This window comes from Stegostoma tigrinum, chromosome 27, assembly GCF_030684315.1.
Source record: "Stegostoma tigrinum isolate sSteTig4 chromosome 27, sSteTig4.hap1, whole genome shotgun sequence".
NCBI lineage: Eukaryota > Metazoa > Chordata > Chondrichthyes > Orectolobiformes > Stegostomatidae > Stegostoma > Stegostoma tigrinum.
The window spans coordinates 49,235,813-49,256,140 of record NC_081380.1 but is presented as its reverse complement, the minus strand read 5'-3'; the positions used below and the strand labels follow the sequence as shown (position 1 = coordinate 49,256,140).

The window sequence follows — 20,328 nt, the reverse complement described above, 5'->3', positions numbered from 1 at the left end:
ACCTCTTCCTTTGGGATGAATTCTTGTTTCTTTCCCCTCACTTGACTGCACCTGCTTTGGTGCAGAAATGCATCTTTTCTTCCTATCAGGGCGTCTCCAAGATCTGCATTGAGGACCATGATTTTTTTTGAATGACTCAATGGATTGACCTGATGGACCTTGAAGCAGTTTTTATCCTCTCCTCCAGTTTTCTGGTGTAAAATTCCAAGAGGAACCAGGAGGCTGAAGCATTCAACAGCAGGAGGCTTATTATGCAGGTGTTTACTCTACAAGCAGCAAGGTCAGACTGAGCTACTTCCTGCCCAAAAAACCCAATTGCATTGTTTTTGTTTAATGTGATTGGATTCTTAAAGTGACAGCCCACCATACTTGCACAAATACACAGTGATTTGTTTTAGAGAATTTGCTCTCTCCAGGTATTACTGCATACGCACTTAAGGATTAAAATGGCATGGGGGAATGGATTAAGTAGAGATATGTGTGCTACCAGGCTGCGAAGATGATTTGATCTAAAACATGACAAAGTGTTTGGAAGAATTTGCTTGACGTTATGTGAAGCATCCAACAGGTTTGTTTGAGGCAGCTGCCAGTTAGATGGTCCTATTTAGGAAAAATATAAATGTTTCCATCTCCTATTTATGGTGTGACTCAAAGAGCTCTATGCCAATGAATTACTTTTGAAGTACAGTCACTGTTATGTAAAGGAATTTAGTAGCCGTTTGTGCAGACCAAAACCCCACTAAGTGGGTGCACTAACATAGTTATGTTAATCTCAAACCGGGGATCAATAATCCAGAGACATTTCAAATCCCAGAGCAGCTGGAGAATTTGAATTTTGACAATTAAATAAGTCTGGAATAAAAGGTCATTGGTAAATATTAGCATGAAACTGCTGGATGGCTGTTAAAACATATCTGATTCATTTAGTATGCTGTAGGGAAGGAAATCTGTTGGCCTGCCAAGCCTGGTTTTCATATGACACCAGACTCTCAGAAATGTGGCTGACTTTTAACTATCATCTGAAATGGCCTTGCAAGTCATTCAGTTCTATGCCAGGCAATGATCACCTCCAATAAGAGACAATCTAATCACTGCCCTTTGACATTCAATGGTGCTACCATCGCTGAAACTCCCACCATCTTCAAGTTTCCTTCCAAGCCACTCACCCTCCTGACTTAGAAATGTGCCATCGTTCCTTCACTGTCTCTGGGTCAAAATCATGGAATTCCCTCGTTAAGGGTATTGTGGATGGATCTACCTGCGGCATGTGGACTTCAGTGCTTCAAGAAGGCGGCTTATAACCACCTTCTCAAAGACAACTAGGGACAGGCAATAAATGCAGTGGGGCATGGGGGTGGTTAGGGGGTCTCTGGGTTTAGATCTGAATGGGATGCTCTTTGGAGTATCAGTGTGGATCCAAAGGGCTGAATGGCCTGCTTTCACACTGTAGTGATTCTGTAATACCAGCACCTTCTCAAGAGCAGCTACTGATGGGCAATAAACACCCACCAGGAACACCCACATCCCTAAAATATATATTTTCTTAAAACTTCTGAGCTAAATGATCAAATAATTGATCAAAAGATTCACTTGCATTCCCTACACCCACACATCGAATTCTGTACACACCAAGATAGTGAACACTTGCTGCCACCACCACCTCCCCACCTATTTCTTTGATCGGGAGCCTAACCTACCCTCTGCAGACCTCTCATCCTCCTGGACACCACCCCACAGCCTCCAACTTCCCCAACCACTTCATCTCCAGCCGCTCTCACAACATCAATCGCCTGAATCTCTCCACCCCCTCTCTCTCACTCCAACCTCACCCCAACAGAATGCACAGCCCTCCACTCCCTCTGCTCCAACCCCAACCGCACCATTAAACCTGCTGATAAGGAGTGTGTAATGGTGGTATGATGTACTGACCTCTACATCACTGAGGCCTGGCGCCAACTCCTACCATCCGCTCAATTATGACACCTCTGATCACCAAACCATCATCTCTGAGCCACTGTGCCACCCTAAATCTCCAAGACCATCAATAACCTTATTACCTCAGAAGATCTCCCACCCACAGCCTCCCAACCTCATCATTCCCCAAACCTGCACTGTTCATTTCTATCTCCTCAAAATCCACAAACCTGATGTCCCTGGCCGACCCATTGTCTCTGCCTGCTCCTGCCCACTGAACTCTTCTCCACTGGCCTTGACTCTTGTTTTTACCCCTTGCTCCAGGAACACCCCACGTTCAGTACATTACCCATACCCAGTAGACTACCCACACCCTCCATCTCCAAGACTTTCAATTCCCTCGGCCCCAACACCTCACCTTCACCATGGATATCCAGTGTCTCTACACAAGTACCACCCATGAGGAAGGCCTAAAACCCCTCCACTGCTTCCTTTCCTGCAGTCCCAACCAGTCCCCCTCCACTGACACCCTCATCCATTTAACGGAACTTGTTCTTCCCTCAACAACTTTTCTTTATCTCCTCCCACTTCCTACAAACCAAAGGGGGTGGCTATGGGCACCCATATGGGTCCAAGCTATACCTGCCTCTTTGTAGGATATGCTGAACAGCTCCTCTTCTACAGTTACACTGGCACTATCCCTCACCTCTTCCTTTGATACATTGACTGTAACAGTGTTGCCTCATGCTCCCATGAAGAGCTTGAACAGTTCTTCGACTTTACTAAGACCTTTCACCTTAACCTGAAATTCACCTAGACTGTCTCTGACACTTCTCTCCCCTTCCTGGACCTCTCCGTCTCTGTCTCCGGTAACCGCCTCAGCACCGACATCTATTTCAAACCCACAGACTCCCATAGCTACCTGGACTACACGTCCTGTTACCCACCCTCCTTCAGAAATGGTCCCATACTCTCATTCCTCAACCTCTGCCGCGTCCACTCCCAAGAAAGAGAATTCCGCACCCTGACATCCCAGGTGTCCTCCTCTTTCAAGAACGGTAACCTTGCCACCACCTCCCCCCCCCCCCCCTCCAGTGATTCATAATGCCCTCAACCAAATCTCTTGTATTTCCCGCACTTCTGCTGTCAAACGCCCTCCCTCCAACAAAAATAAGGACAGAGTCCCACTGGTCCTCACATACCACTCCACCAACCTCCACATCCAGCTCAACATCTCTGCCACTTCGGCCGCCTACAATCCAACCCCACCAGCAAAGAGATATTTCCCACCCAACCCATATCTGCCTTCTTTAGGGGCCACTCATTCTCCGATTCCCTTGTCCATTCCATATTCCCCACCGACCCCACCACATCCAGCAACTTTCCTACAGCAGCAGCGTGTCCTACACCTGCCCCTGTACCTCCCCTCTCACTTCTGTCCAGTGCCCCAAATGATCTTTACAAATCAGACAGGGATTGACCAGTACAAGCTCCAGCCTGGTCTACTGTATCAGTCGCTCCCGGTGTGGCCGCCTCTACATCGGTGAGACCAAGCACAGACTCGGTGACTGATTCACGGAGCATCTGCGCTCTGTATGTTATAATTAACAGCACCTACCGGTCGCTACCCATTTTAACTCCCCCCTCCCACTCCCTTGGTGACATATCCATCCTAGACCTCCTCCAGTGCCACAGTGATGCCACATTTAATCCAGAGGAACAACACCTTATATTCAGCCTCGGGAGCTTACAGCCTGATGACCTCAACATAGAATTCACCAGTTTCAAAATCTCCCCACTTCCAGCCTCATTCCGTGTCCAACCTTCCCTCTCATTCCTGCCTCGGTGACCTGACAAACTTGTCCATCGACTTTCTCACCCATTCAGCCCATCCTTCCCATGACCCATCTCCACAACTCCTTACCTGCACCCACCTATTACCCCACTACTCTCCCCCAGCCACAACCCCTCGCTGTGTTTATTTCTGAGACCCCTTACCCCTCCCCAATCCTGATGAAAGGTGTAAACTTGAAACATCAACTTTCCTGCCCCTCTGATGTGCCAGTCCTGCTGTGTTGCTCCAGCTCCATACTATTGACCCTGACCAGATAATCTGTTTTCTTAGTTATGGTCATGTAACATTAAACCATTCAACCCTGAAACCTACTGCATCATTCAGTAGGATCATGTTGTTCAAAAACTCCTCACACCCACTTTCCAGATTCCCCAACTGATCAAAAATCTGTCCATCTCAGCCTTAAATATACAGAAGGATTCTGCCCTTACAGTTCTCTGTAGTGATGAGTTCCAAAGGTACTGAATCCACTAAGAGGAGAAACTCCTCATCATCCCAGTCTTAAATTAGCACCCCTTAATTCTGAGACTATGCTGTCTGGCCCAAAACTCTCCAATGAAGGGAAGCATGCTGCCAGTTTTTAGCGTGCCAAGTCCCATTTAGAATCCTGTATGTTTCTGAACTCCAGTGCATAAAGTCCCAACCCGTTTCGCTTTTTCTCATAAGAAAATCCCTCCGTAACAGGAATCACCCTGGTGTACCTTTTCTGAACTGCCTTCATTGAAATGGTATCTTTCCTCTAAAAAAGGACCAAAACTGCTGTCAGTAGTCCAGATGTGGTCCCACTAGCACCTTGTACATTTACAGTAAAACTTCCCTGCTCTTATACTCCAACTACCGTGAAATAAGGGCTAGCGTTCCAGAGTTCTGAGGAAGGGTCACCGGATCCGAAACGTTAATTCTGTTTTTTCCGCCACAGATGCTGCCAGACCTGCCGAGCTTTTCCAGAAAGTTTGTATCCGCTCCAACATTCCGTTGGCCTTCCTGATGACCTGCTGCACCTATGTGCTAGCTTCCTGTGTTTCATGCACAAGCGTCTCCAAGTCCCTTTGTGTTGCAGCTTTTTGCTGTTTTTCTCCTTTTAAGTAATGTTGTGTTCATTTGTTCTCCCTTTCAAAATGAGCAACTTATTTTTCCACGATATAGTCCATTGGCTAACCTTTTTACCCACTTAGTTAATTTATCAATATATCTCTATAAACTGTTTATATTCCCCTCAAACCTAGTTTTCCACCTATTATAGTGTCACCTGCAAATTTGGTTACAGTGCATCTGCTTCCTTCTAAGTCATTCATGTTTGTTGCAAACAGCTGCAGAACCCACTGGTCACAGATTGCCAACTTGAAAAAGAACCCCTTATCCCCACTCACTGTTGCCTACCCATGAGCCAATTCTCTATCCATGCTGTGTGAAGTGCCTTTTCGAGTGCATCTGGAAGTCCAAATACAACACGTCGACTGGTTCCCTACTCTGGTTGAGGCTTCATTGAAAAACTCTAAATTAGTCAGACATATTTTCCCGTTCATGCATGCTGCTTGAGTAATAAATATACCTGGATGCCAAGAGAACTCATCTTTGCCTCTTCTACTGGAAGAAAGTGTATTTGTGAAAACTGGGAGCAATCAGGACTTGACTGAATAGCCAGCTAGCAGTTACTCCCTGAGACTTGGGTAAATTATCAGAGGTTGACTAATTTCAGGAAATAACCTATACAAAACCTACTTTTTAATTTCTGCCGTAACATACAATATCTGTATTTGTAGAGGCACTGGCTGTGTGGATCATTGCAGATTGTAATTGTCCACACACCTTTAAGCACTATTCTGGCTAGTGTTTGCTGACAAGCTTTTATTATGTGTGGTGCTTTAGTTCCTTTTCCTCTTTTACAAAAATGAAAGCTTGTCGATGGAAAGTAACAGTGCAGTATCTGTTCTGTGTGTCTGTCACTGGACAGCGTTAAATAGGACCAGGGAGAGCCCATTCATCCTCTTACATTCAAAAGCAAAATGACATGCTGGAAACCTGAAACGAAAACAAAACTAGAAATACGCAGAGATAACAAAATGTAGAGCTGGATGAACACAGCAGGCCAAGTAGCGAGTTTAGAAGCGTGTGTAGAGAAAAAAAAAACAATTATTAATGGTTCAGGTCAAGGACCTTCCTTCAGAATAAAAATATGTTAGTGTGAAAATGGTTATAAGCAAGTAAGGAGGAGGGGGTGGTGTAAAAGAGCAAAAGGGATGGTCTTTGAAAAAGCCAAATCCAATTTTGAGTTTGGAAGGCTGATTTTTGATTTGTAAAATGAGGTACATCTCCTGGAATTCAAGTTCAATTTCATCAAGACAGTGCAGCAGGCCAAAAGCAGACTAGTTTGAGTGAGAATCCAGCAGTGTTCGTGATTAGTTTCACAATACTCCATTCCTAGTAACTAATTGGGAGTGCATGACATTTAAATCTCACTTGAAATGTTTGCAGCTTTGCAGCAGAAGTCCCATTATTAGAATTTGTACATCTGATGTGCACCCATTGGCTCTGCCAGGGTGCCCAGTCATGACTTTTAGGTAAGTTTCTGGTCCTCTCTCAGAACCATTTGAGTGGCACAGAGTAGAATCTTGTGCCCATCGTCTCAGATCAGCCTGGCAAGATTATGGACAGGATAATGCATGGTCAAAAGCTACACAAACTTTAGCATCTGGATTGTAGTGTTTGACTTTTCAGTCAGGCTGTGCAATTACCCATTAACAGGTTCTCTTTTTCCTTACAGCTAATGCTCAGCCTGGGACCGAGATATTTAACTTGCCTGCTGTCACATCATCAGGTAAGGTCAGATTTAAAGTAAGAAATAGGGGCAGGATTTAGCCATTTGCCCCTTTTCAGCCTGCCCCACCATTCTTCCTGGTTTCTATCTTTCTGAACTATCCACATCTCCCTGAATTTCCTGAATATTCACCAATTTCTCAGTCTCCTGGGGTAGAGAATTCCAAAGATTCACAAAGCTCTGCATTGGGAAGCCTCTCATCTCAATTCTAAATGGTTGAACCCTTATGGAGATTGTAACCCCAAATTCTAAACATCCTAGCCAGGAGAAGCATCCTTCCAAATCCTCTCACCCCAGGAGTCAGTCTCGTGAAGCTTAGTTGCACTCCGTCTGAGACATGTGTAAGCCTTCCATAGATGTGGAGACCAAAACTGTACACACAACTTGTGACCTCATGAAGATCCTACTTACTTTTAACAAGCCTGTTTAGCTGTTATAATCCCTTCTTAACGTATAGAAAAAACACCTGAAACAGCACAGATGCTGGAAATCTGAAAGAGAAACAAAAACAAAAACGGCTGGAAAATTTCACCAGGTCAGGCAGCATCTGTGGAGGGAATTCGAAGTTAACATTTGGGTCCAGTGACCCGTCTTCAGAATCAAAGGGTTACTGGATCCAAAACGTTAATTCTGATTTCTCTCCACAGATGTGACCAGACCTGCTGAGATTTTCCAGCAATTTCTGCTTTCATTCCCCCTATAATGTAGGCAGATCTGCTGTTTGCTTTTGTAACTACTTGCTGGACTTGCATATTAACTTTCCAAGAGGCCTTGACAAGGATTCCAATTCCTCTGACAGCAACATTTCCCACTTTCGCACCAATCAGTTAATCTCTGCATTTGTACTTTTCCTACTAAAGTATATAACTTCATATTCCACCTACCATCTTCTTTTCCTCTCATTCAAATCGACAATATCGATCTTCGTGTTGATTGTCTTCCTCACAGCTTACTTTCTCACCTAACTTTATATTATCAGCAAACTTGAACCCGGTGTACTCAGTCTGCTCATCTAAGTCAATTTAGATTGTAAGTAATTAAGGCCTCAACACTGATGACATCCTACTAACCCAAAATTGACTATTGTGCTCATACTTTCTATTTCTTGCTGTTAACTAACTTTCTAAAATGCCAAAATATTATTCTCAATCCCATGAGCCCTCCTTTTGTGTAACAACCTCCAATGTAATGCAGATGGTTTAATGTGAAACACTAATGAGCAGCAATTCCTTTAGGAGAGCTAAGCCCAATGAACATCCTCATTTATAGATCCAAATTTCAATATAAAATGTTTCCTGCAGAAACGCAGCCTGTGAAACTTGAAGCTTTGCAAGAGTGTTGATGATAAGTTCACATTGCAGGCATCACTGAGTTCAGTGTCAGACAGGCCATTGGGAGAGATATAATGGGAACACTGAAACAGCCTCCACATCATAAGCTCAAATAGCTCTGTATCTTGGATTCCTCACCCTTCACTACCAGTCAAAACATAAGTCCATTCCGAATGTACAAATTACTGTTTCCAAATGATTCTTTGTGATCATCCAGTACTCAGCAATACTTTATTGTAACTTTATTTGTTCCTGAAATTGTGTATCCTTGAATAGGTACTTAGAAAGTGGTTGTGAACTGCAGCCCTGACCTGCTGCAGCCCATGTAGAGTTGGTACACCCCAGCACTGTTAGGGGAGTTTCAGGATTTTCACCCAGTAACAGTGAAGGGATGGAGACCTATTCCCAAGTCAGGATGGTTTGTGGCTGGGAGGGGAACTAACAAGTTGTGTTGTTCACATACATCTTTACCCTCCAGGTGTTGGAGGTTGCAGCTTTGGAAAGTGCTGCCAAAGGAACCTGTACAGTTTGCTCCAATGAATCTTGTTTTCAGTGATACTCTGATTAATTAAGCATAGCAAATCCCTTTCATCCATTACCTCTATCTACCCCAACCAATACCTCAGTTTTAGAGTTCTCAACCTTGTTTACAAATCCCTCCAAAATTCTACGCTTCTCCGTTTCTGGTGTTCCAAATTTTAATTGCTCCACCATTGGTGGCTGTGACTTTAACTACCTGGCACTCTGGAATTCCCTCCCTAACACTCTACCTTTGTCTTCCTTTGGGATGCTTCTCCAAGCTTACCTCATTGACCAAGCTTTTGGCAATCTGGCTAATGTTGCTTTACATGCTCGGTGTCTACTTTTGCTTTATAACATTCTTGTGAAGCACCATGTAACATTTTAGTACAATGAAAACATTATATTACGGCAAATTGATATCATTCCGAGGACGTTGAAAAAAGGATGGGATAATTGCGAGCACCACCTAAGAACAGGCAATATAATGCACAAAGTCTAGATAAAGTGAAGTAACTACAATAGACTAATCCTGAAAAGCAGTGCACTACCTTTCACAGCTATAACAAGGTAACTCACTAACTGCCCCCATACCTGCCTTGCAAAGTAGGGGACTAGCATTTTCCAGTCTGTCCTGTCCCACCTTTTGATTTTTCCTTGCGTTTCATTGGTACCTCTATTTTCTGCGGAGCATAACAGTTAGGGTTATGTGTGTTGTCTAAGTGGTGCATGTTGTTAGTGTGCATGTGTCTGTGGGACCATGTATATTGACCCATTTGTGGCAGCAGAGAGGGGAGGTGTATTAGTCCTCTTGGGGGCTATGGGTATGTAGCTGTGCAGCTGATTGTGAGGCAGGGGTATACGCAGATGTGCATCTGACTGACTTGTAGGGGTATACATACCTGACTTGTGTGTACATCTATGTCTGTCTGGGAAGGTATGTGTGGATGTGCAACTGGCTTGGATGTATGTGTGTGCTTGCCCACATGTCCACCTGTCTGAGGGGTGCAGGGTGGGGTGATAGTGGTGTTTGCACATCTTTCTAAGGGTGTGGCTATCAGACTTGTTAGGATGCTTCAACATCAGTCTGTCCACACAGAGGCGACAACGTGCATGTGTTTGGCTGTCTTGAGGTGGTGTGCAGAGACCTTTGGCACAGTTTAGGGGGAGCTATGTTTGAACACACGTCGCTATCAATGTGTTTATGTATATGTCTTCAGTGTTTCAAAGTGTTGATGTCTGTGCATTTGACTGGCTGGTGAGGGTATTTGTGCCTCTCTGTGACTGGCAGGAACGGAGGTCCACATGGGCACCTGACTGTCTGCTGCCACCTGCACATTTGCCTCAGGAGAAGCTGAGGGGAATGTGTACACATTCTCCTTGAATGTCCACGGGCTTGAGCCTGTATCTGTCTCTCTCAGGCTGCATCTGACTTGCTGTGTGGGTCACAAGCAGGCATATTTCTGACATTCATTTTGTTTGTGGGGGGTGATGGGGGGAGTTCTAATTATGCATGCTCATCTCTGACTTTCTTCTTGTGATGTGTGCATCTGACTGTTAGGGCTGGAGATGGGAAGAGGGGTGTATCCTTAACTTGGGAGTACACATGCCAGACTTTCTGGCGGTGCCGTACATATGTCTGGTGAATGTGGCCTGCCTCCTTGTTTAATGAACTCCACTTACCTCAGAAGATTGCTATTTACTAATCTGTAAAAATGTACTGATTTTATACATTCAGATTAAAACATCTTGTAAAATAGAAACTAATTTTAAGAATTTCAGCTGCTAAAACCCAATTATTTCTCTTTCTTTCGACCCAGGTGTGGTTTCGTACAAAAAAGGTGCGTCATTTATTTAACAATCTAGCCACATTTTTCAGGTCTTACCTACAGATTCCAAATTAGTTTCACTGCAAGGGAGTGATGTACTTTTCCCCAGTTTGACTTTGTAAACATATCCAGCAAGTAGCTAACTGATTAAATGGGATACTATCCACAGGCCAAACACAGCTTGTTCATAATTTCTCTGAACTTCCCTGTCAAAAGGACAAAAATATTAATGGGTGGAGAGTAATCTGTGGAGGAGATATTCTTTTTGATTCCTTATCCATGGATTCAAACCAGCTGATGGTAATGCTAACCTACTTAAGGCTAATTTGTTTCTGATGTGGCCATCAGATCTTAACCCAAATATTGTCAACCCAGCTCTCCTTGCTGCAGTTGCTATACTCATTTATTCGCTTTCAGTTTGTCAGTTGGGACCGCAAGCATGATGAGCAATGCAACCTGCAAACAGTAACAGCCTCGTCTTTCAAACTAACCAAATCATATAGCTCACTGATGTATAAGGCATTGCAGATTTCCTGGTGAAATGTTGGGATATAAAGTGTGTGGTGGAGTTTTTAATCTTAGATAGTTCCTCAAGACCAAGAATGACTTGAGTAACTGGTTCTTAGCAGAGAATCTCGGTCCCCTTGGGAACTTGGAGGTGTGACTAATAATGAGGAAGATGCTAATTAACTGTAACAAGAAAGGGCCAACCAATGACAGGTGGAATTTTGTTGAGAGATGGTAGGTTACGCATTTTGGCAGAAGCTTTTTATTTAATTCTTCCTGACCAAAGAAACTTGCTGTCAAACTTCCAGTCATCAGGACAGAATAACAAGTACGCTAAATCTCAAAGGAATAACAATTATTGCTATATGAAAAGAGAATGCTAATTGGTTCACAAGTGGACTGTAGTTGGTACAAGCATTGCCATTGCAAATGCATCAGGCAATAGTTAACTGTGAAGCTTTTGTTCAACTTCCAACAAGGCAGGTTGTTTCTGGTTCAGGTATTGCTGCAGAAATGCACCATTGAATAGCTGTTGTCCAAGATCTAAAAGGTACAATGTGTGGACATGTTCTTTCTGTTTGAAAAAGACAAGGCCTCACATGTAAATATGTGTAGCTTCTAGCCTACATAAATGAGCATGACTGAGTTAAGAATTACAGTAACTATCAATTGGATTCGCTGTGTGACTCACTTGAAATTAATTGAGCAGCCATTCTTTTTTAAACAAAAAGGTGGTAGGAACTGTGAAAGATCAGAGAGATTTTAGTGTCCCTGTACAGGAATGATTGAAAACTCATGGGCAAGTACAAAAGTAATCAAAAAGGCTAATGAAATATTGGCTTTTATTTCAAGAAAACTGGAATACAAAAGTGAGCAATTGATACCTGATAGAATTATAACTGTTAAATCCCTTCTCAGAGCACAGTGTTTAGTTCTGGCAGCAATGCCCCTTATGTAATGCCAAAACATGAATGGTGTTGCCCCAATATTTGGTGGCATGTATTTTAACAATGATATAAATAGAATTGGAAAGGAGGGAACTTGTATGGAAGTTGTACAACAATGAGTTGCACTACCTTCTCAAGTGCAGTTAGGCATAAGCAATCAATTTTGGATCTGTTCTGTGATGCCTGCTTCCCATGAAACAATTTAGATAAGACTTTGCTTACAGCACACTTGGATAACTATGAGCAGTTACAGCTCTGGTTTATATATTACAAAGAACATTTTAAAAAAAGACTATTGAGGATGTTTTCTCCAAAAAAGAGAACACTGAGGCGTGATTGAAGTTTTTGTAAGTGAGGAAAATTTGAAATGGCAGTTGTAGAGAATTGTTATCATTTGAGTTTAAGATGAGAACTAAAGGTCCTGAGTATAAGACAGTCGCCAATAATAAACTTAATCAGGAATTCAGCAGAAGCGTCTTTACCCAGAAGGCTGAAGCAGTGCAATAGATGCATTGAAGGAGAGCTACCCACATAATGGAGAAAGGAAGCAAAAACTGTCAGTGCAATTAGATGAATAAAGGTGTTGTAAGTCCTGCGTAGAGCATTTAGGCCAAACAACCTTTTCTGTTCTGACAGAACTTTATAAGCCACAGTTTGAGTTGTGCATTTGATTGCTTTGGAAGATTTGTGGCATTTCTGAGGGGTTTGAGGGAATTCAGAGTATTGAGATCCTTTGCCCAGTTTCTCCAGAAAATCTGTAATGTTCAGGTAACTCAATTTATTTGTGTAAATAAATTTGCTAATTACAGGCAGCCACTGGGAATGGTGTAGATATGGAACAATAACTTTCCTTGCTGAATTCTTTGACTGTATTGCTCTGTTCTTCAATGTGTATAAAGGAAATGAAGTTGTAGAGTCTGTTCATGGCTGTTGCTTTAATGGTTAATGCTGCCATTGTCTTGCGATTTGGAGCTTGCAGCTTGCAAAATAAGTGCTGACTTTTCGTTTTCCCATTCTCTCTGCCTGCGCCTCTTTTGTCCTCACCCTGTACCCTTTCCCTTATCACTCTTCTTTTCCCCTTATTGGTTCTGTTTCCCTCTTTCTGTCCCCATGATTATTTCCTCCCATCTCCCAGGTTCAGTCAGTTCTCGGAGTCATTCCTTTGCAGATCCAGCCAGTAACCTTGGCCTTGAGGACATTATCAGAAAAGCCTTAATGGGAAAATATGACGATAAAGGAGAAGATCACCAAGTTGTGCTGTCCCACTCTGTAAGTGCATCACAGGGCAACATGAGCTCATCGATCCCTGTGTCCAGCGATGCTCGGAATGAGGAAGCCAATCCATCACCTCCATCAGGTTAGTGTAATGGGGTAAAGGAGAACCAGATGCCCCATCGACTATGTTGTCAGAACTCTGTGAAATCCATATCAATCAAGCAAATTATCTTAGTGCTGTACATAGATGGCTTGCAGGGCAGCTTTACAGATTACACTTAGAATGAGTGGCTCAAAATGAATATTCATTCCAGTTATTCTATAGTCCAGACTTTTAATTTGGACTCACTGAATTTGTTTTTTGGTTTAAACACCAAATGCTTTCCACCAAGTAATCAATTATTGATGTAGTTAATCGGGTTAGTTCCTTCAATTCTGTTCCCAAAGTCTATCGACATTTCTGGCCAGGTAAAGATTTTGCAAATTTCTAGTTGTCACCTAGTTCCAGGAATGAATTCTCAAAGTAGCCTAACATCTACCATTAGGAAAAAGCTAGAGTCCATTATTAATGAGGAAATGTAGGACAGTTAGAACAGCTTAACGCATTCAGACAGATTCAGGATGGCTTAGTAAAAGGAAAATTATATTTGACATTTTCTAGAGCTTTTTAAATAAAACAAAGCATTGACAAAGAGAAACCAGTAGATGTAGTATATTTGGATTTATTAAGTGCCACCTGAATGTTTATTGCCCAAATGGGAGCTTGCAGTATTGGGGATAATGTATTAGCACGAAGTGAGGATTGGCTAACACAGAAGACAGGGAATCAGGATTAATAAGTCTTCTTCAGGTCATCAAATGTAATTATTGGAGTGCCACAAGGATCAGTCATAGCACCTCTGTTATTTACTATCTATAATTAATGACTTGGAGAAGGAGGCAGAATGTAATATATCCAATTTTTTTTACAAAACAACATAAGGTGGGTGGGTACTTGTAATGAGAATTGAAGGAATCTACAATATGGATAGGTCGAATCAAAAGACAAACTATTACTCATATGGAGAACGACTTCAGAAAGTTGCAGCATAGGTGTTGCATCTAGGTGTTCTTGTGAAGAACACAGAAAGTTAACATGCAGGTGCAGCAAGTAATTAAAAAGACAATTGGAATTTTGGTGTTTATTACTGGAGAGTTAGCATTTAATAATGGGCAAATCTTAATGCACTTAAAATAGTGTAAAGGAAGGCAGAGCATACTTAAGAGGGAAATGAGGAGGGCAAAAGGGGAACATGAGATAGTCTAGTAAATAAGGTTAAGAAGAATGCAAACGGATTCTACAAATAGATTAAGGACAAAGGGGGCACTGAGGAGAGAATAGGGCCCCTTAGAGATCAGAAAGGCTGCCTATGTGTGGGAGATAGTAAACGAAACAATTATTTTGCATCAGTGTTTGCTGTGGAGAAGGTTATGGAAGACATAGAATGTGGGGAAGTATATGGTGACATCTTGAAAAATGTCCATATTACAGAGGTGGTGGTGCTGTCTGGCTTAAAATGCATAAAGTTGGATAAATCCCCTGCACCTGATCAGGTGTACCTTAGAACGCTGTGGGGAAACTAGGGAAGTGATTATTGGGCCCCTTGCTGAGATATTTGTATCATCAATACCCACGGCAAGGTGCTGGAAGACTGGGAGTTGGCTAACGTGGTGCCACTATTTAAGAAATGTGGATAAGGAAAAGCCAGGGAATTATAGACCGGTGAACCTGACATAGGTGGTGGGCAAGTTATTGAGGGGTCCCTGAGGGATGGTATTAACATGTATTTGGAAAGACAAGGACTGATTGTGAATGATCAACGTGGCTTTGTGCATGGGAAGTCTTGTCTCGCGAACATAACTGAGTTTTTTGAAGAACTGACAGAGGATTGATGAGGGCAGAGCGATGGACATGATCCTTCTGGACTTCAGCAAGGCGTTGAGCAAGGTTCCTCATGGTAGACTGGTTCACAAGGTTAGATCACGTGGAGTATTGGAACAGCTAACATTTGCATACAGAACTGGCTCACAGGTAGAAGACAGAGGATGATGGTGGAGGGTTGCTTTTCAGACTGGAGGCCTGTGACCAGCGGTGTGCCACAAGGATCGGTGCTGAGTCCACTGCTTTTCGTCACTCATAGAAATGATTTGGATGTGAGCATAGGAAGTATGGTTAGTAAATTTGCAGATGACACCAAAAGCAGTGGTGTCGTGGACTCTGAAGAAGGTTATCTCCGAGTACAATAGGATCTTGATCAGATGGGCCAATGGGCCAACGAGTGGCAGATGGAGTTTAATTTAGATAAATGTGAGGTGCTGCATTTTGGAAAGGCAAATCAGGGCAGGACTTGTACACTTTATAATAAGGTCCTGGAGTGTGTTGCTGAACAAAGACCTTGGTGTGCAGGTTCATCTTTCCTTGAAAGTGGAGTCGCAGGTAGACAGGATAATGAAGGTGTTTGGTACGCTTGCCTTTATTGGTCAGTACATTGAGTATAGGAGTTGGGATGACAGTTGTACAGGACATTGGTTAGGCCACTTTTGGAATACTGCGTGCAATCTTGTCTCCCTGCTCTAAAATGGATGTTGTGAAACTTGAAAGCATGCAGAAAAGATTTACAAGGATGTTGCAAGGATCAGAGGGTTTCACTTACACCGAGAGGCAGAATAGGTTGGGGCTATTTTCCCTAGACTGTCGGAGGCTGAAGGGTGACCTTTAGAGGTTTATAAAATCATGAGGGGCATTGATAGGGTAAATTGCCAAGGTCTTTTGGCCATAGTGGGGGAGTTCAAAGCTAGAGGTCGTAGATTTAAGGTGAGAGAGGAAAGATTTAAAAGGGACCTAAGGGGCAACTTTTTCACACAGAGAGTGATGTGTATGGAATGAGCTGCCAGAGGAAGTGATGAAGGCTGGTACAGTTACAACATTTAAAATGCATCTGGATGGCTGTATGATTAGGAAGGGTTTAGAGGGATATGGGCCAAATACTGGCAACTGGGACTAGATTTATTCAAGATACCTGGCCGGCGTAGATGAGTTGGACACAAAGGTCTGTTTCCATGCTGTACAACTCTATTACTCTGTCATAATGTTGCACTGAGTGCTGTGTCTCCAGTCTTGGCCCATGCATTTAATGAAAGATATTCTGGCAGTAGAGGCATTTCTAAAGAGATTCACTAGGCTGATTCTTGGGATGAAACATTTAACATATCAAGAATGGTTAACAGGTTAGACTGTTATTCTGTAGAGTTTAGAAGATTGAGGGGAAGATCTTATTGAAATATACAAGATTCTGTGGGGGCTTGACAGGGTAGATGTGTGCTTGTACAAATGGGAAAATCTCAGACGAGGGGACATAGTTACAGAATAAGAGGACACTTACTTGTGACTTGGCAGCAACAAAACTCCCATAAAAGCTGCAGTTGGTTAAAAAATGCCCACACTCCATCTGGTCAAACCCACAGACCCCGGCCCCCACCATCCCTGGCAGTGTCATTTGCATCAGCAATAAAATAGATGACCAGTTAAATGGTGATTTGAAAATTTGTCATTTTTCATGCTTCTTCCTATTTCTGCTCATCATGGAGGGCACTGATCCATCAGCCAGGAGCAGGATGGGGGAAAGCCTAGGTAGTAATCAGCAGGTGGGTTCCTTGCCCATTTTCACTTGATGCCACAGACTTTGTGGATAAGAATCAATGTTGACAACTCCCAAGGCAACTTTCTCCTAAATGTATACTGGTTTGTGGCCACATATTGTGGGTGTGTCCTGCTGGTTAGATTGTGGTGTCTGAGGCATTGTCTGCAATGTGTCATTCTGTGATTATGACTGTTAGGCTGTTTGACTGCTCTTTGAGATGGCTCTTCCAGTTTGGCACAAGTCTCTAGACTTCGTAAGAAAAAATTCTTCTGTTGTTGTGTCTGGTGCCTAGGTTGGTGCTGGGTGGTTCATCCAATTACGTTCCTTTTCTTAAGATTTTGTAGCAGCTTGATACAACAGAATAACTTGCTAAGCAAATTCTGAGGGCAGTTAAGAGCCAGCCACATTGCAGTGCATGTGGTATCATATGTACACCAGACTAGGTAAGGATACCAGATTCCCTTCCCCAGTTGATATGAGTGAAACACATGGGTTTTTGAAATAATCAACAATGACTTCTCAGTCACCATGAGTTTAGCTTTTAACCTATTTTTCTAATCAACCTGTTGCATCTGTTTGAGATTCTTATGAAGATTTGTAGGTCGGATTGTGGATGAGGTTGTTGGCTTGGTCGCTGGGCTGGCTGGTTATCGTACATTGTTCCATCTTTTTGAATCAACCTGTTCAGAGATGTTATTACACACCACCAGAACAGGTGGGACTTGAACCTGGCTCAAAGGCAGGGATGCTACCATGACACCACAAGAGCCCTAAGTCAATAAACGACTTGTGTTTTTCTAATCAACCTGTTTAGAGATGTTAATACACACCACAGGATCAGGTGGGACTTGAACCCAGGCCCCTCAGTCCAGGGATACAGATACCACCATGGCACAAGAGGGCCCCTAGGTTAGCTTTGAATTCCACATTTATTAATTGAATTCATATGTCACAATCTGACTGGTGGATGTAAATCAATGTCCCCAAGCATTTCCCACCGCCCTTTGAATTAATAGTTCAGTTACCACTACAGTTCTGCTTTTGAACCAAACTCTTGCACCGAGTCTCATTTAGTACCCACTTACCTTTCCATTTTGGCTGTCAGTTGTGCATTCCTGTAGCTATTTCTCTGTGAACTGTTTTGGACCGTACTTTACAAAGATAAGTACATGGAGAGATATTAATGCATAGATGTATTGTGACACGTGAAACAAAAATAAAAATTATTGTGTGGCATGGTCACGTTTTGTTTTCAGTTATAACCTAAAAACATCTCAAAGTAAAGAATGTGGATTAACTGCTTCATGTTTTGTTGCACAGGCTCAACTGCGTTCCCTTATAACCCGCTGACAATGCGCATGATGAGCGTAGCACCAACTTCAATCGCCTGTGCACCACCAGCCATGGGTCAAGCCAGCTCACATCCTCCAGCCAGGACGTGGGACCGCGAGCCAGCTCCCTTACTCTCCTCCCAATATGAGACATTATCAGATAGTGATGACTGAATACGCTACCCTGGCTACGGTTTTAGTAGTTGTTTCAGGCCTGCAGACCACAGACAAGAGACTCTCCTCGAGCCCAGCTCGCCGAGTGCTGAAGTAATGGAGGGTTTGCTCACATAGGCAAATGCAAAGCAGTGTTAAGTCCTCAGATGAGCAGATGCTGGGTGGAGAAGAAATCGTGATCACAGATGCTCATGTAGAATTCACAATGAAAGACACTTCCTGCTCTTCATTTGTTTGTTTAAAAACTGTCTTTAAATCATTCTTGTGTAATATAGAATACTGTACCATTGTATCATGCTACCAATCTTACATTTTAAAAGATCTTGAAATGGTGAATTGACTGTTGTAAACACAGGAATTTCTCACCAGTGAGGTGAGCCCGAGTGACTGGTATTCCATATTCGTTGTAAATTAAGTTCCATTTTGTCTTTAATTATTTAGCAGCAGTGCTAAGATATTAATGCATGGATGTATTATGATTCATTGTAATACAAAAGAATTGAAGGGAGTATATAACCTGGTGTATGTGGGCTCAGGAAGGGGCCTAACCCCAGTTACTGTGCACAACAATCGCCCAAAGGGAATGCGTTTTGCCTCCACCTCATGCTTTTCCCTTAATTATTTCAGTCATCTCTCCAACAAAACAAAATACTATTTTAAAGTTTTGGGAAATGTAAGCAGGCCTTCATGTTGCTTCCACAAGTTATTGTGAGAAAGGAGTGAAGGAATCTCTAATTTCTGAGAATGTTTAGTAATTACATTGAACATAGATATCCAACATAGAGAATAACAAAGTTCTCAGTCACTGGTGTTCTGTTGTCATGCAGTCTTGACACGAGTGGCCTGCAGGAGTCTGAGCTTCTGCTGTATTCACAGAACATTGTGGGGTTTCAGTGTCAGATTCCTGCAGTATGGGAATATGTTCCGTAACTGCAGAACTGCATGTGAACATCAAAATAGATAGGCAGTAAAAATCTGAATGGAGGAATTGGTAAGAGTTTGCATAACTAATTCCAAACATTACTGAGATTGCTGCTGTGGTTGGCTACAGATTATTGGTCCCAGTGGAATAAATGCACTTAATTCAGCTTTAAATCCTTTGACTGTAGGGTGTGCAGCTTTTGAAATGCATGTTTAATTTCTTTCTTGATTCCCAAAAAACCCTGTAAATTCTTTTGATGCTGAATGTTACACAGTAGAAATTGAGGCAGCTCCACAAATGATTCCTTGGAATGGAATTATATCATCACGTTATTTTCCTTTATCTAGGCCTGCGGACAGCCCTCAAAGCACGACACTTGCCTCCAGCAGAATTCTTATCTCATTGCTGCACTGTTTGTTGTAACTGCAGTCCCCCTTCCTGCCAAATAGCCACTCCAGGCTAACCTCTACCTTTTAAAATAGCTCGCCATTCCAAAACCACAACACATTCATGTAAATGTTTATTGAACTAAAATAAAGATGACATCTGATTTCAGTCTTTTAAATTGATTCATTTTACTTTGATCATTTGAATAATGTTGTGATTTTATACATGTATCATTTGCAACATGGTAGGCTCATTCAGAAGGTCAGGAGGAATGGGATACAAGGGAACTTAGCTGTCTGGATACAGAATTGGCTGGCCAACAGAAGACAGCGAGTGGTAGTAGAAGGAAAATATTCTGCCCGGAAGTCAGTGGTGAGTGGTGTTCCACAGGGCTCTGTCCTTGGGCCTCTACTGTTTGTAATTTTTATTAATGACTTGGATGAGGGGATTGAAGGATGGGTCAGCAAGTTTGCAGACGACACGAAGGTTGGAGGTGTCATTGACAGTATAGAGGGCTGTTGTAGGCTGCAGCGGGACATTGACAGGATGCAGAGATGGGCTGAGAGGTGGCAGATGGAGTTCAACCTGGATAAATGCGAGGTGATGCATTTTGGAAGGTCGAATTTGAAAGCTGAGTACAGGATTAAGGATAGGATTCTTGGCAGTGTGGAGGAACAGAGGGATCTTGGCGTGCAGATACATAGATCCCTGAAAATGACCACCCAAGTGGACAGGGTTGTTAAGAAAGCATATGGTGTTTTGGCTTTCATTAACAGGGGGATTGAGTTTAAGAGTCGTGAGATCTTGTTGCAGCTCTATAAAACTTTGGTTAGACGGCACTTGGAATACTGCGTCCAGTTCTGGTCACCCTATTATAGAAAAGATGTGGATGCTTTGGA

General features: G+C 42.7%; 1 protein-coding gene across 12 annotated transcripts in view; it reads left to right on the top strand.

Annotated features, from left to right (window-relative positions):
• The window catches only part of ncor1 (nuclear receptor corepressor 1), a 382,757-nt gene extending 363,157 nt beyond the window's left edge, over positions 1-19,600 (top strand). For 9 of the 12 annotated variants that reach the window (XM_048557338.2, XM_048557340.2, XM_048557334.2 and 6 more), the window contains 4 exons: positions 6,534-6,587; positions 10,258-10,278; positions 12,856-13,077; positions 17,936-19,600. In XM_048557338.2, the coding sequence (XP_048413295.1) occupies positions 6,534-6,587; positions 10,258-10,278; positions 12,856-13,077; positions 17,936-18,120 (482 nt within the window). In that variant the 3' untranslated portion in view covers positions 18,121-19,600. The remainder of the gene's footprint in view (positions 1-6,533; positions 6,588-10,257; positions 10,279-12,855; positions 13,078-17,935) is intronic. The other 3 variants (XM_059655479.1, XM_059655478.1, XM_059655477.1) reach the window with 2 other exon arrangements.
• Positions 19,601-20,328: the final 728 nt, after the last annotated feature.